This window comes from Seriola aureovittata, chromosome 2 (genome assembly GCF_021018895.1).
Source record: "Seriola aureovittata isolate HTS-2021-v1 ecotype China chromosome 2, ASM2101889v1, whole genome shotgun sequence".
Classification (NCBI taxonomy): domain Eukaryota; kingdom Metazoa; phylum Chordata; class Actinopteri; order Carangiformes; family Carangidae; genus Seriola; species Seriola aureovittata.
In genome coordinates this window covers 4,830,361-4,845,393 of record NC_079365.1, presented here as the reverse complement: position 1 = coordinate 4,845,393, position 15,033 = coordinate 4,830,361, and the positions used below count along the sequence as shown (strand labels likewise).

General features: G+C 39.7%; 1 protein-coding gene across 1 annotated transcript in view; it reads left to right on the top strand.

Moving 5' to 3' along the window:
- The first annotated feature begins 5,346 nt into the window (after positions 1-5,346).
- LOC130187583 (integrin alpha-5-like) overlaps positions 5,347-15,033 on the top strand; it is a 42,593-nt gene continuing 32,906 nt past the window's right edge. Inside the window, exons 1-2 of the mRNA XM_056405308.1 lie at positions 5,347-5,695; positions 13,672-13,796. Of these exons, the coding sequence (XP_056261283.1) occupies positions 5,496-5,695; positions 13,672-13,796 (325 nt within the window). The 5' untranslated portion in view covers positions 5,347-5,495. The remainder of the gene's footprint in view (positions 5,696-13,671; positions 13,797-15,033) is intronic.

Below are 15,033 nucleotides of genomic sequence, written 5' to 3'. Positions count from 1 at the left end.
TTTGTGCTTGTTTCTTCATCCACGTTGCCACTGCTCATGCTAACTACACAGTTACCAACAAGCTGGAAAAAGAAAAGGAAAGACCCACTGTAGCACATGCACCAGTGTTTAAAGCTACAAATGCTAGTTGATATATGGAAGATTAGCAGGAGATAGAGAGTTGCATGAAATTCTAACAGATTACAACTTGATGTGCACCTCTCAAGTATTTTGTGACCTCAAGTCTACTTTACATCTGCTTGCACAAACACTTTGGCCTAGTGTCCTTTCACTCATCCACATAAAGGACAATCAGACATTCATTCTGAAGAAACATAGTTGCATAAAGTCATGTCAGAGTCATATGGGCGTCTGATCTTCCTGTGTGAGTAATGTTCGGATTTGCAAATACCTTAAAGGTGGCTTTAGCAAATACTCAGCAAAAACCCCCCAAAACTCCCACACTAGCAGCCATGTTGTTGTTTTAATTGGTAATTCTGTGGCTTCCTATGTGTGTGTAGGTGGCCTGACGCATGTGTGTGTGTGTGTGTGTGTGTGTGTGTGGAGGGAAGAGTGCTCTTTCCTCCATCTTTCAGTTCCCGAGACAACATGCAGACACTCCAAGTAGGTGTGTGTTATGTCTCTTATCACCTTCACTCTGACATAATGGAGACTAGCCTGTGTTTCTGTGGGTGCGTGAGTGTGTGTGGAGGTTGGGGGGAGGGTTATTTTGGCTGTGAAAAGACATAAATAAAATCCCCCACATGGCTGGCAAGTTGACCAGTGGAAAATGAAACCTTTTAAAATTTACAAGCATCCACATAGCAAAATAATTGCAGAAATGCTGAAATAGGTGTTCCAGCGTGCTTGTTTTCTCAGGCTTTTCCAATTAGCCTGCAGATGTAACTGATGTAAGCACAGGAGGCCTGTGAGCTTTTGCAGTTTCAGCATGCTCCTTTCAGCTAGGTATATGCTCTTTTTCCACAGTCTTGAGCCAAATCAGTAAAGGTCACCCGTGTTCACTTTCTTCCCTGCTTTCCCACTGTTTCCCACTTTTTTCTTTGAAACTAAAGTAAAAAAAAAAGGAGGGAGTCCATGCATGAGACAGTATATCACTCAAGGGTTTCAAGTCTGACTGATCTTTCTTTAATGTGATAATTTACTTTGGTTTGTGAGCCAATGTTCACACTGAAGTAAAATTGGAAAGCCAACACGACACAGACTTCATCCTCAGCTCTATGATGTTACAGGTGTCAAAGCTTCCTCTGAGGTGAGGCTTCATTCCCAATTGTTAACCCTAAATCCTACCAAAGTAAAAATGTTTATGCTTTATTTGGACCAAGGAACAAGTAGGAATTTAGATATTTGCACATCTGGGAGACAAAGAGCAATATCAGCATTTGTACGGAGTCATGTTTGTGGTCACCTGACAAATTTAAATTCAATAATCTCACTCCTTGTAGCACTGTTTTGGTCTCCACCAACTCCTAAGGGAAATATCAGGCTCCTCTTTGTTGTTTATCTGTCTGCTGTTTGGTGCTGGGCAGGTAGCATACACTAATTTGAAAGTTGTAGGAAAACCAAAACAATGAGCTGAAAGGAGCTAAAATGATCCACTGAGCTGAAGGGAACTGTAAAGTTGGCTGTTAATTTTCTGTGGGTGATTGACAAGTGATCCCTTTCACATTACACATAGTCATTTAGTCCATGGTTAATATAAAAATATTGATTAATGCAGCTTTAACTGTCGTGTTGCAGGCCAGCAGTACAGTAAGAGATTTGAAAAAAACAACACAAAATAAATATTATCACATAATATGTGGAAAAACAAAAAAGAGGGGGGGTATGAGAGCCAACAGAAGTCCCCAGGCCAGAATCAAACTGTGGCAGTTGCAGTCATTTGGTATGGACTATTAGGCGATCAGGAAGCCCCAGTTATTATCAGTTTTCATGATTTTAAAGATCTCATAAGTAAATGATATTGCACAATGTGCACAATGAAAAAACACATTTCTTCTCAGGGACAGACTCACACACAACTTGGGTGAGGAAAAACTAAATGTAAACACCACTGTCAAGTGAAAATACCTAGGTGCCTAGCTGCTAAATGCTCCCTAACTTAGCTAGTAGCTAATTTGTCTGTCTGCCATTTGGTGCTGCTCAGGTAACATGGAATTTATCAAAGATTTTCTTTTGAAAGTCGCTGTCTGCTGCTGGAAACAAGGTCAATGAGAGCAGTGAGAGCAAACTCAAGCAGTGAAGTTAGGGACCATAAAACTCAAGCATTGAGCATAAAGATGTTAAAACACTCAGTAGAGCTGAGGCGATCTCTGTGGGTTTGTAACTATGAACAGCACCTGTCACACAGTCAGTTGAGCAACTGTTTTATAAATTGTGCCATGTTTTTTCTTTCTTTCTTTCTTTCTTTCTTTCTTTCTTTCTTTCTTCTTTTTTTAGAATAATGGTTTTCTTATCCTAAGAGCTAGTATAATTTTGCAGCTTATGTTTAGGGACCAACTCACATATTTTCCATAGGCTTTTGAATACACCAGCAGGATAGAGTTTTCAAAAGGCTGCTCTTTTTCATGTAAATTAAACAGCTATGAGGATAAAATGTCTATGGTTTATGTCTACGAAGGTATATTTTCTATACAACAATGTGGCTTCCTGTGCAAGAGAGAAAAAGCCTTTCCTCTCTTTAGAGGAGCACTGTAATATACTGCCCCATAGCATAAATACACTGCTGGTTTTCATCAATACAAAATTCTCAAGTCTGACAAACAATAACAAAGCAGTGTCAGTTTTCCAGTGTTTAACATCATGATATACAGTATTACCCCACAACTAGACTTCTGACTTTCTGTATTTGCTCTACAAGCTAGTTTACAGCATTACGTTATAAAAATATGACTTTACTGTGAGCGAGTGCAGCTGTAGACCTCTTAAAAACTGGGTCTATATTACAAAGTTGTTCAGAAGTGTTGTTAAATGTTGCAGTTCATGCTTGTTGCCTATAGAGGTCTTGATTTCTTGAATACAACCCCAGGCAATCTTCATATACTGGTAAATTCTTTCTCTGAGTTGTACCTCAGACCTGTCTGACCATCTTAACCATCTATAACCTGAAGCTTTTGATGGTTGGACTCAGAGAAGATGAGTTATTTAAGAATTCATCATAGGGTTGAATTAGTTCGATTTTACAGTTAGCTGTGGGGCTGAAAACAACCTCTGTGCTGTGGATTAGAACTTATAAAAGTTAAACTTAGAAATAAAAAAGTAAAAAATATGAAGACGTGTCCATGAAAATGCACTGAAAACATTTCTGTTCAAACCTCTTCATGAAATAAACTCCTGGATAAAGTAACAAACAGCATCCAGGACATTGCAACATCAGCTGGCATGTGTTAGGCCTACTTTATGAGGGGAACCAACTGTTGTACAATCAGCTTCTGCAGGGCACAGTGTACTTCCTCTGTGCCATGTCAAAATCTGTTTTTACACAGTGAAAACTTTCTTTGTCCAAGTTCTGTTGCCTTTGGCAGGTAACACATCGTGACTCAGAGTTCTTCAAATTCAGGACCCTCTTTTCCTTTACGCTACACACACACACACACACACACACACACACACACACACACACACAGGAGAAAACCTACAAATAATCACATACTGCCTGTCAGTTTGCCATGACAGCACGTTTAGCTCCAACAGACTGATGAGAGACAGGGCTGCAGATGGATGTCTGTGGATTTTCCAGGTTTAGTCACACTGAATTCTGTCTTGACATGTAGAGTATGTCAAAGCAGAACAACAACTTTTTATGGCCGTAAGCATAAAAGTGACCCCGGGTAATACAGGTAAAGACTTCATTTGTACCCAGGTGGTTTCTGTCAGGGTACCCACAAGTTCTGCTGCTTCCATTTGTTGCCAAACAGCAACGACAAAGATGAGAGAAGAAGTAATTTGAATTTAGTGTTTGGAAATGTTGTCCGTGCTGCAAAAGGGAATAAACCTTCACACCTTTGTTTATGTTTAACATCATGATATAAAATATTACCTCATTACTACACTGCTTGCACCAGACCTATTAAAAAGTGGGTGTATACTACAAACTTCTACAGAAGTCTTGTTAAAGGTTTTCACATGACATGTTGCAGTTCATACTTATTGTCAATAGAGGTCATAGATTGCTTGAATACATCCCCAGGCAATTTTCATGCACTGCATAGTAACTTCTTTCCCCGTGTTGCACCAGATTATTGTCTCAAAGCCTGACACCGACTGTAATTTGAACTATCTATGAACTTTGGTGAACTTAACTCTCTTTGTTTTACATTACAAGAATCCAGACTTTGGATAAAATGTTCAAGTTTCGTTCAGTTAACTCACATTTTTAAAGCAGGGAAACAATTGGAACCACCTTACATGGCATTATTGTCTTCAGTGGGCTTCATCACGGTTGTTTAATACGAATCATAACATGTAGCAAGTTATACACAATTATTCAGGAAGATCAAAGTCTGACCTAAGTGTCAAATCTTGTCTGGGAAGTCCTGAGTCAATTCAATTCAACTCAATTAACATTATTTGTCCCCAGGGCACAATTTAAAAGGCCCATTGAACAAACACAGAAATACACTACAAAGAACACACAACAAGTGCGAGACAACTGTACACATAAAGAAAAATAAAGCAAGTGGTGCGAAACAATTACTATAATATATGTAACTATAACGAGAAGAAACAGAAACAAGACCGCATGGGAAAATACCATCACAAGTCAGTATGAGGTTGAGTATGAGTTCTATTCATTGTCCCTGTCAAGTCTTTCCAGTGACAATCCCACAGCACTGGACCTGGCTCACCTACATGGGACACAGCCATGATTGAGATTTTCCTGTTATGACATATTAAAACATCTTCCACTGCAAACTTTAAAGATCATTCATCTTGCGATGGAATGAATAGAGCCTCACCATGTTTACTGCCATCTCCCTTTAGTATATTATATAACATGCAGATAAATTGTGAGTTTTTATTGACCATATCATATTCCATTGTGATGTTCTGTCTCCTTTCACATTAGTCTAATAAAAGATTTGAACCCATACTGGAGGTTTTGCTGTGATATTCGTGACTCTGTGTCTTGTCGTGTTTTACAGCATTTCTTTTTTTTTTTCTTTTTCTTCTTTTTCTTTGGAGACCAGATTGTCTGGTAATATCTAAAGCTCCACCCCAAAGTGAGGTCGCAATGATCCCCCTCTCCTCCTTCTTTCCCTCCCTCTCTTGCCCACCCTCTCTCTCTCTCTCTCTCTCTCTCTCTGACTCAGTCCTGCCTTTCTTTACATTTCACCACTAACTCTGGATCAGTACACTGGAGCTGTCGGAGCTGAGGGGATTATCCAGGACGCCGGTTCTATGAGTCCGACCCAAACTGTCCCACATTAAGGACCAGCACGGATGATGTGTTTTGCGCTGCGGCTGTTCAATGAAAGAAGAGACGCGCAGAAGCAGAGATGGGCACCGTTCCTGGACCTTCACCTTCCCGGTCAGGGGGAAAATGTTGCCATTGCGCCGTGCTGCTTGTACCTGTAGTGGTGGTCTTGGTGCAGTTGTGCGCAGCTTTTAACCTGGACACTGAGACGCGCGTGGTTTTCTCCGGACCACAGGGAAGTTATTTCGGCTATTCAGTGGAGTTCTTCACTAACTCATCCAGGTAAAGTCTCTGCCATCACCACGAAGCTTCATGTTCTCCCCCAGGTCAATGTTGGACAGTTTAGAGCATTCTCACTCTTTTCATATCACAATAGGGATTATATGAAGTACATGAAAGAGTAACTGACCTTTTCAGTGGTAATTCATTTTACCTTTAGATATTGACTCTAATGTCGGTGGTTCTCAAACGTTTTCACATCAAGGACCCACAAACCCCCATTTGATAAGATATAGTCCAGGGTCCCCCATTTGATAAGAGTGTCCTTGAAACCCATGACCAAAATAGTCATACATTCTGTCATTGTGTTACTTACTGATGAAGTTATAGGATAGTAGGCTGTAATAAAAGTAAAAAAAAATCATATTTTTACTGGGGACCCCCAGGAACCCCCTCAAGGAGCCCTGAGGCTCTCCAGAGGCTCCACTGTGAGAAGGACTGCCATATGGAATCACCATATTTATACAGTCTTATAGACTCTTTATGACTACACTGCAGTTTATTTTATTCTCACTTATGGCTCCTTATAATCCTTATAATGTTATGCCACTACATACTATTCCTATAGTCTAGTTGTGTCTGTGCTTCTAAAGATTCAGTTTTACAGATTTAATATTTTTTATATCCTACCATATCTGTAATATTGCATTGACTACTACTATTATAATCATATACATAACTTTTTATGAAGTCAACATTCAGCTTACAGTGATGAGCTTGTCGGTATATAGGCTAAGTGTAGGGTTGTGGATGTGTTTGCACTGAAACCTAGAATAATTTATAAGTTAAGTATGGGTTTTTAGTCTGTCTCATTACACACACACACACACACACACACACACACACGCTGGATTCCAGCCTGAGTATGATTGGAAACAGACATACTAGTCTGTGTGTGTGTATGTGTGTGTGTGTGTGTGTGTGTGTGTGTGTGTGTGTGTGTGCGTGTGTGTGTGTGTGTGTGTGATTTAGAGAGTAGGGGGTTAACCAGCAGCAAAGTAAGAAATACTCTAATCTTCTTGTGAATATAAACTGAAAGGACAGTTGGAGTTTCCTGGTGGTTTTTTGTCGACAGACGAGGAAGTGCTGTGTGAGATAAAGTGGAAGATCAAACAGACACAGCATGTACGCTACCATCACCTGTTTTGGCTAACAAACACACACACATAATCATTATTCAAAGTAGCCTAGATATGAATGAGGTGTGAAGTGTATCGACTAAGGCTGATGGCTCCATGGAGCTCCATATATAAGCTGCACACAGACAAGCCCCAGTTCCCAGTGCCTCTCATGTATCATTGTATTCACAGAGCCATGTATCTGATTTTTCAAAAAATATATAACCAGCAATCTCTGCAAAACCCAGAGGGTTTTTAGGGGTTGAAGTATTTCCAACATTATCAGTTATATTGTTTGACTTGGATGTTACATTCCAATATTTTATATTTTCATACAAAATAACATGTTAATGTTTTACTTGTCTTTTTCAAAAAGAGCTGACTTTGGGACTCCTCTGTATTTTAGTGCTTCTCAAACTCTTTCAGACCAGGGACTTAACCAGTAAAATGTAATTCACAGACCACCTAACTGCCCACAACCAATGGGACCTAGGCCTAACTGCTTCAGTAGTATTGTGGTGAGCTTGTGCAGAATAATAGCACCTGGGATTTAGTTTTGATTATTGACAACCCCTATGCCTCACACACTGCAGCAACAACTTGAGCTATTCATGTAGCATCAACATTATCACACATATGAACAGGCTGGATGTCATCAACGCACTACAGGTCTCACTCGTGGCGACTGCATTACCAGTAAAACATAAGACTTGCCTGCTTGTGCCTGTTGTGTTGGAGGTTTCATTAGATTTTCTTTTAATTGACCTGCTCTTAAGCCAGCGGTCCATGATCTTGTCTGTTGTCCGTGTTTGATAGTTAATAGGCCACTGTTAACTAGTGAAATTTAGCACAATCGCAGTGCTAGCCGTTAGCTTCATCCACATTTCCTTTCAGATGTCACACTGATAATTTTTGGCGTAAATTGTAAAACATAAACTGTAAACTGGTGTAGCTCAAACTCACTTGCTCAGTTTCTTTCATCTAACAGCTTTTGTTACTTTGGAGATTTGACATTCAAAACAATATATAAGCGAAATATGATGCTCTGTTAGTATCAGTATAAAAGAGTAGTCAGACTCAGTACCATATAGATATTAATGTACATTATTGCATTAGCGTAACCAATATAGGATAAAGGTAAGAATTAAAAACTTAACACACTGAAACTGAAAACAACAGCTTTTCAGAATTTGAAAAAAAAAAGTGTATTTTTCTTCCATGGTGCTGAACTCTTCTTTACTCTACTCTAAGACAATGGTGTCTAGCTGTCCAGTACAGTACAGTAGGCATAAAGTTATCTGGCGAACGAGCTAACTGAAACACACCCTGTCAAATACATCACGGCTTGTCCTCGCAGCCAGCTGTTCACAGCTGTGGTGCTCGGGAGCTGAGAATCTCAGGAGGATGTTTTACATCACCATAAAGCTCTGTATAAATGATGACAGGAATCCTGTGCATATCAACTGTTCCTTATCTGTTCTATGATAACCTGCTTGTAGCGGCCATTATTTGAAAGGTATGTGCGCTGCTGCGCCTGTAAAAGGTTAAACCGCTGAGATCTTTGCCTTATAAATCCCAGTTACACCTTATCAACTCTCTCAGCCTCAGTTTTTCCCTCACTAACATCCTTGAGGGCTCAAACAGTGAAAGCAATGTTGGTTTAATGAATGTAGATATTTTCCTGTGAGGAAATTGGTTAAGATTCTCTCAGTTTGCTTAACTAAGCCTCTGGCAGCTAGAGAACATGTTGTGGAGTAATTACTGACATGTTGATTTAGACCAGTTTGTACAGACTAAGCCCATTTCTGCCTGCAATAGTTTTGCTTACAATGAACAACACCACACTTTGTTTTTGACCAAATTCACACATACTGACAGCTCACAATTATTGCTGAACATCTCCATGTGAATATAGTGCTTCTTGTTTTGTGGTGGGTAAACAACGCAGCAGGAAAAGGATGCTTTCCTATATGAGGGAGATGTTTTCTTTCTGCTGATGGGATCGTTTCTGCTGGTTGTCATGCCTGACAATTACTGGACTGTTTTGACTGTTAAGAGTTGCTCCTGCTGCTCACTGTGCCATCACTGTTTGCACTGTCTCAGCAAACGTGTCCAGCTTAAGTCAAGAGGTCTGGTAGTGTGTTAGAGCCTCCCTCATATCAGGTGTATCAGGCTGTGGTTAATAAATACACAGCAGATTAATGTAAGTGAAGTATGTTTTCTGTTAGTACAGTGCAAGTATTCAGACGGTAATGAGAGACATTGCAGACTGGGCAGCTTGTACACTATCACTGATGAGGGGTTTTCCAAGACTCATTCACTTCACTTTGACCAATTTTGAGATAATCACAACTGAGTAAAATGTGAGTGAGGTTTGGAACGTTTCAGCACATTAACTTGGCTGGAAATAATTGACTGAGTGATTTTTTTCTTTTTTTTTTTCTTTTGGTAAGTGGGAAAGACATTTTATGTTTATTTTTACTGTAATCATCAGGGCTATGTGCTTTCTTTGACTAGGTCCAAAAGTGGACCGAAAGAAATTGGAAAACCCACCTTAAATAATGAGCTGTGTCCCAGTTCTGCACTACACTGTAATTGTATGTAGTGTGGTTTATATACCTATTACTGTAGTATACTGTTTTTGAAGTTATGATACAGAAAAATCAACATAATTGGCCGTTTTGTACTAGTATGAAATGAGCCGTTATCAATCAAACTGCAACTTTAGTTTGTCACTGGCAATGAAACTCCTCAAAGAGAAAAAACTCAGAGATTTATTACATCATTTTTTGTTTACCAAGATCATCCTTTGGCTGGTTTACCACTAAATGAACTTAATTAAATTTTTTTGCATTAGTGAATTGATTGTGGGACGACATTACTGTACAGTTCACACTGAAATGTTGATAGCCATAAAATGTTCTACAGATGCTCATAATTTCCAGAAGATGAATCCACGGATGCTTTTTCTTTAGCACCATGACAAGCTTGATATTTTTCGTTTTTAGTGAAATATCTTCACAGTAACTGGATTGGCTTCTGTTAAATTTGGTTCAGATGTTCATTATCTCCAGACACTGAAGTGCAAAAACCTTTATCCCCTGACCTTCGGGTCAAAGTTTTTCCAATACTTTGGGACACAGCTACTGTAATCTTGTGACCTGATGCCAGTGAACCTCTTTATATTTACCAACCTGTCTGTGAGCTCTGCATTTGAGTAAAATACTACAGAAATGATCACAGCTCTGTTGTTATTTATGATTCACTCATGATCTCATGGTTGAGACGAGAGGAAAGGAAACACAGTCAGTGAGTATTTTGTCAGATAATTCTGGGCCACCCACATATGTATGAGTTTAATGAGTGTATTTACATGTTAACCAAATATAGCAGATATTTGAGAGGTCATGATGGTAATAAGTCAGATAAAATCTTGAGAACCCTGAACAGGGTTAACTGGGATAGAGGAGCTCTGCTGGTTTCCATGGACGTATATTGTGTTCCTTACTGAATGTTATGGAAGATCATATCATTACACATCAGTGGTTATCGTTATGGCTTTTGCCCTTTATGACTACACATTGTGAGCAGTTCAGCTAGAGTGATTGTCCTGTTCGTTTTAAAGGACCAGTGTCCAGGATTTAGGCATCTCTTTCCAAGTGTGTCCAAAAGCCATCTATAGTGCCAGTGTTTTCTTTGTCCATTCTGGGCTTCTGTAAAATAGGGCTGAACAATTAATTGAATATTATCGAAATGGCAATATGGCCAAGTGCAATATTCAAATCACATATTTTTGATAAAGGTAAAATGCGTCACAACATACCATAAATGAAGTGTTGGGGTGCTAAACACCTTGTTACAAGACCCAACAAAAATCACATCATCATCATTTCAGTATTTTTTTGGGGGTGAAAATGAAATGCAAAAATTGCTATTCCCACTCAAATTGTGACTAATATTGCAATTGCGATATGATTTTTTTTGCAGATCATTCTGGGCTACTGTAGAAACATGATGGTGCAACATAGCGAGCTCTGTAGAACAGGACCTGCTCCCTATGTAGATATGAAGTGCTCATTCTAAGATAACAAAAACACAACATTTCTTAATTTCAGGTGATTATACACTAATGAAAAGAGAATTATGAATAATATATTGAATTTCTGACAGTTGATCCCCCTAAATCCTGCACACTGGTTCTTTAAATAATTTTAAAAAACTACTCAGTACTTTAGAGAAAATGAATTATTAGAGAAAGTCTTAAAGAAGAACCATTATTTTATGCAGAAGAAATGTTTGTAGTAGGTCTGATGCCTATCAACAGTTAAACTAAGACCTACCTTTAGGATATGACTTATTTCACAATAATGTGGCCATGTAAATGCATTCAGTGGAGCCCATAAATCCTTAAAATTACAGGTTGCATCTTTGACCTTGCTGTGCCTATAAGCCATTCCTCTTGTTTGCAGATGTTCATGTCGAATGTGAGTTACAGGAAAGGAATCATGATTTCAGGTCTCCACAGACGCATCCATCATGCCGCTGATACAATCATCTTATTAAGGAGGCCATTGTTGGATGTTAAGTTTTCATTACAAGTGCCTTTAATTGACTCAAGGTATATATTACAAGTCCACATGTGCAGAGATCACAGGGGGTGGCGGGTGGTTAAAAGTCGTATACCTTTGAAAGAAAAAGCCTGCACTCTGTTGGCTGAGGGGTTGTGGAGTGAGTGGTTTATAAGGAAAGCTTATCCAGCCATGTAAATATTCCTCTTCTGCTCTCCAGACATTTTGGGGGATGGGGGGAGTACAGCGTCTGTCTGATCTCTGCTAATGTCATCAGTCACCAATGTCTTAAGTTGTGCCATTCTCTGTGGGCCAGGCCTTTTTAGCAGGGCTGTCTGAAATCTGGTTTGTAATACACACTCACATATACATACCCTTGCTTATTTATATTTGCATGATATTCACACTTACATGCAAACACATGCAGTGATCATGTTTAGCTGTAGCATGTGTTTTGCTTTATCTCACTCTGGTGCGTTCTCGCCATTGATTCATTTCCAGACTGTCATTAAGTGAAAATATGCAGAAATATCTCCAGATAGTTCTTGTTTAGTCTCTTGCTCACACATTTTCTTCTGAAAGCATCTGGAGAAATGCTTAAAACCACCTTCCTAGCTAACCAGCAGATAGGTGGCTATCTTGGCAGGGCAGTTTTGATAAGTACATTTTTAAAGCTCCATATTTTATACTTTCCCATTGTTTTATTTGTGTCCATAAGAAGATATATTTGTGTTTTTAAGAACATAAAACCATCTCAAACTCCTCTCTGAGCCTCTCGTCTGATTGGCTGACTATTTTCTGAGTGATCCAATAAAAATATAGCAGATTTACTCCCAGAGAAACCAAATCCTGCAAAGCTGGATAATGGGTCCAGATGGGTGGGGTTTAGGGCATGGCTGAGAGTGGTGATTGCTTTGTTGTGACATCACAAAGTTACAGAAGTCCTGATGGCTGGTTTTAAGGCTTAGTTTCTGAATACAGGCTGTGTGCATTTCTCTGTGGACTGAGGCTTTGATACTTTCACAGTATTAATATAGAACCTAGACCTGCTTTATAATCCATCAACACATAGACATCTACTTTTATATTATATGGAACCTTTAAAAAACTTTATGGAAATAGTAGAGAATTGAGCCCTTCAGCTGCAGAGCTACATTTCAAATGAAATAGCCTGTCTTCATTGTCAGAAGACTTAGATTACCACATACTACGTCTTGATGACAGTGCCACCTAAACAAAGACCAGACCAAATCACCAGACAAGAATTTCAAGGATCAAGGATGATTGTCATTCATTAAGCTAAAAAGAGCGACAGTAATTGCATTTTGTCGTGTCACCACCATTCAGGTTTCATGGAGGCCCAGTATGACATGTAATCTCTCAGCCAACTGTTGCAGAACAAGAAGCATGCTAACTTCAAAGCTGCTCTAGTTGCTATTTGTATGTTTACAATGGATGAAATAACTGCGCAAAATGTGAAAGGGGTCGAAAGTGGCGAACTCACAGAGAATTATCACACGACTCTGCAGTCCCCCTCGGCTCTACTGAGATTTTAGTGTCTTTCAGCAAACTCTTTTGGTTTTACAACCTGTAGATTTACTGTTTTGGTTGCATTGTCACAACTTCCATCAGCAGGCTGTTGTTTTCAGCAAGCAAGCTTTTCAAAAACTGACTGTACACTACCTGTTCAGCACCAACAGCAGATGGACATACTTAGCGACTAGCTGGTGAACACAGGGGAACATTTAGTAGCTAAAATGTCAGATTTTTCACTCAGGAGTTGGGCCAAATAAAAGGCCAGAAGGAGCGTTAAGAAAGCTAGCTTACTCACAGTGCGAGGAGTAGAAACTTCACTTTATATGTGTGGCTCACAAAGTGAAATGATTGTGCTTCTGTTGGACTCATTACACAGTACAAGACACTGAGACACTGAGAACGTTGACACAAATATGGCTTTGATAGTGAAGAATAATTCTTTATTTGGCATCATGTAGTAGCTACAGTGTTTTTGGCTTCTCCAAAAGGCTCCTCTGTCTACACTGGTTATTAAATTCAGTCTTTAGCAGGCAATAAGGGATTTCAATGCTGAATTAGACTTCATGCTGAGGTAGCAGAGGTAATGCTTAACTTGATGTGACATTAATCATAGAGTTTAACCTTTGGAGCAGTAATAATATTTATTTCATCAGCCGTGTCTACGCCAAAACCTTTTAATTATATATTTTTAACAGATGTTTCTTGGTATAATCTTCTTCACATTATGTAAGATTTATTTGTCTTTTCTTCCATCTAGTATCAGTGTTTTGATCGGTGCTCCAAAAGCCAACACCAGCCAACCCGACATCACTGAAGGAGGAGCTGTGTACTTGTGCCCCTGGAGCCAAACTAACTGCAGCATTATCAACTTTGACAAGCAAGGTAGGGTGTCTTGTTAAACCTAAATTGATGGTCAGTCTCTTTTTAACCACATGGATAAAAATGTGATCTGTGAAGATTCAAGCTCTATATTTAGAACCCAAGGGAGACAATTTTCCCTACATCATAATCACAGCAGCAGTTGGTAACTCACATTGTTCCAGGATATAAAAATGTCCCTTTCCCTAACAGGACTGTTAAACAGTTGAGACGAGACTGTGCAGTATAAACTCTCAGCTGTCTCTAACCAGCCATAAAAGTGGCTGTAGCTATAGGTAGCATCCCGTGTTAAGCACCGCTGTGGTTGACCCTGAGGTCAGAAGTGCAGCTCCCTGCCATCTTACGGCTCCTAATCCAACACCTCTCTGTGCTGATTGAACCCAGGCTTTGATGTCTCTCCTGTGTTTTAGTGGTGGCTGAGGCTTTCCTCCACTCCGCCCCTCTGTGAGGTCTCCATTTTGGGGCACAGGCTGTGTTTGCAGTGTTTTCACAGCGCTTTGATTTCCTGCTGGACTCGGGCCCGATGTTGTGAGCGCTCTTTAATTAGGGAAGAGTCATTAAGGGGACAAGGACCCCAGAGGGTCTGGGCTGCCCCCGGCAATGCCAGGAAAATAATCACTTACATCACAAAGGCAGGAAGTGATAAGGATCGCCGTTTGAGGATCACAGGGTCGAAATTATCGTACGCAGTCACACATGCTGATATCGAATGGTGGTTTACCCAGACTGTGCAAAAACCCTGCCTACATAAACATATACCTACAAAATGTTTACAAACACAAACTGTCTCTGAAACGCGATACATTGTGAAAAAGGGTGTAGAACCACACTTTGAGTATGTTCACATGCTCAAATATGTCTACGCACACATGCTTTTACATTCAGTAGTCTTGCATTTCCCATCACAGGCCTCAGGATTCATGGTGTGTTTGAGGACACAGGCCAGACTCCATCAACCAAACAGACGCACTGAGCTGCAGCCAGGACAGTTTAATGTCACCACTCTGCTACAGACAGCAGGCACATATATCAGAAAGTATATACCACAGTTAAACTTACGCAGTTACAGGCACATTTTTAGTATGATTTAAATATTCTCAAGTGCTCAAACAAGAACTAGACAGACTTTCTCTTTCAGGGACATTGAAGGCGTCAGTTTTTGTTGAGTGACATTTCAATGATGTTGAATGGCAAAAAATGTTTGATTACTTTTTTTCACTGTAGGTGTGATCAAGCATGT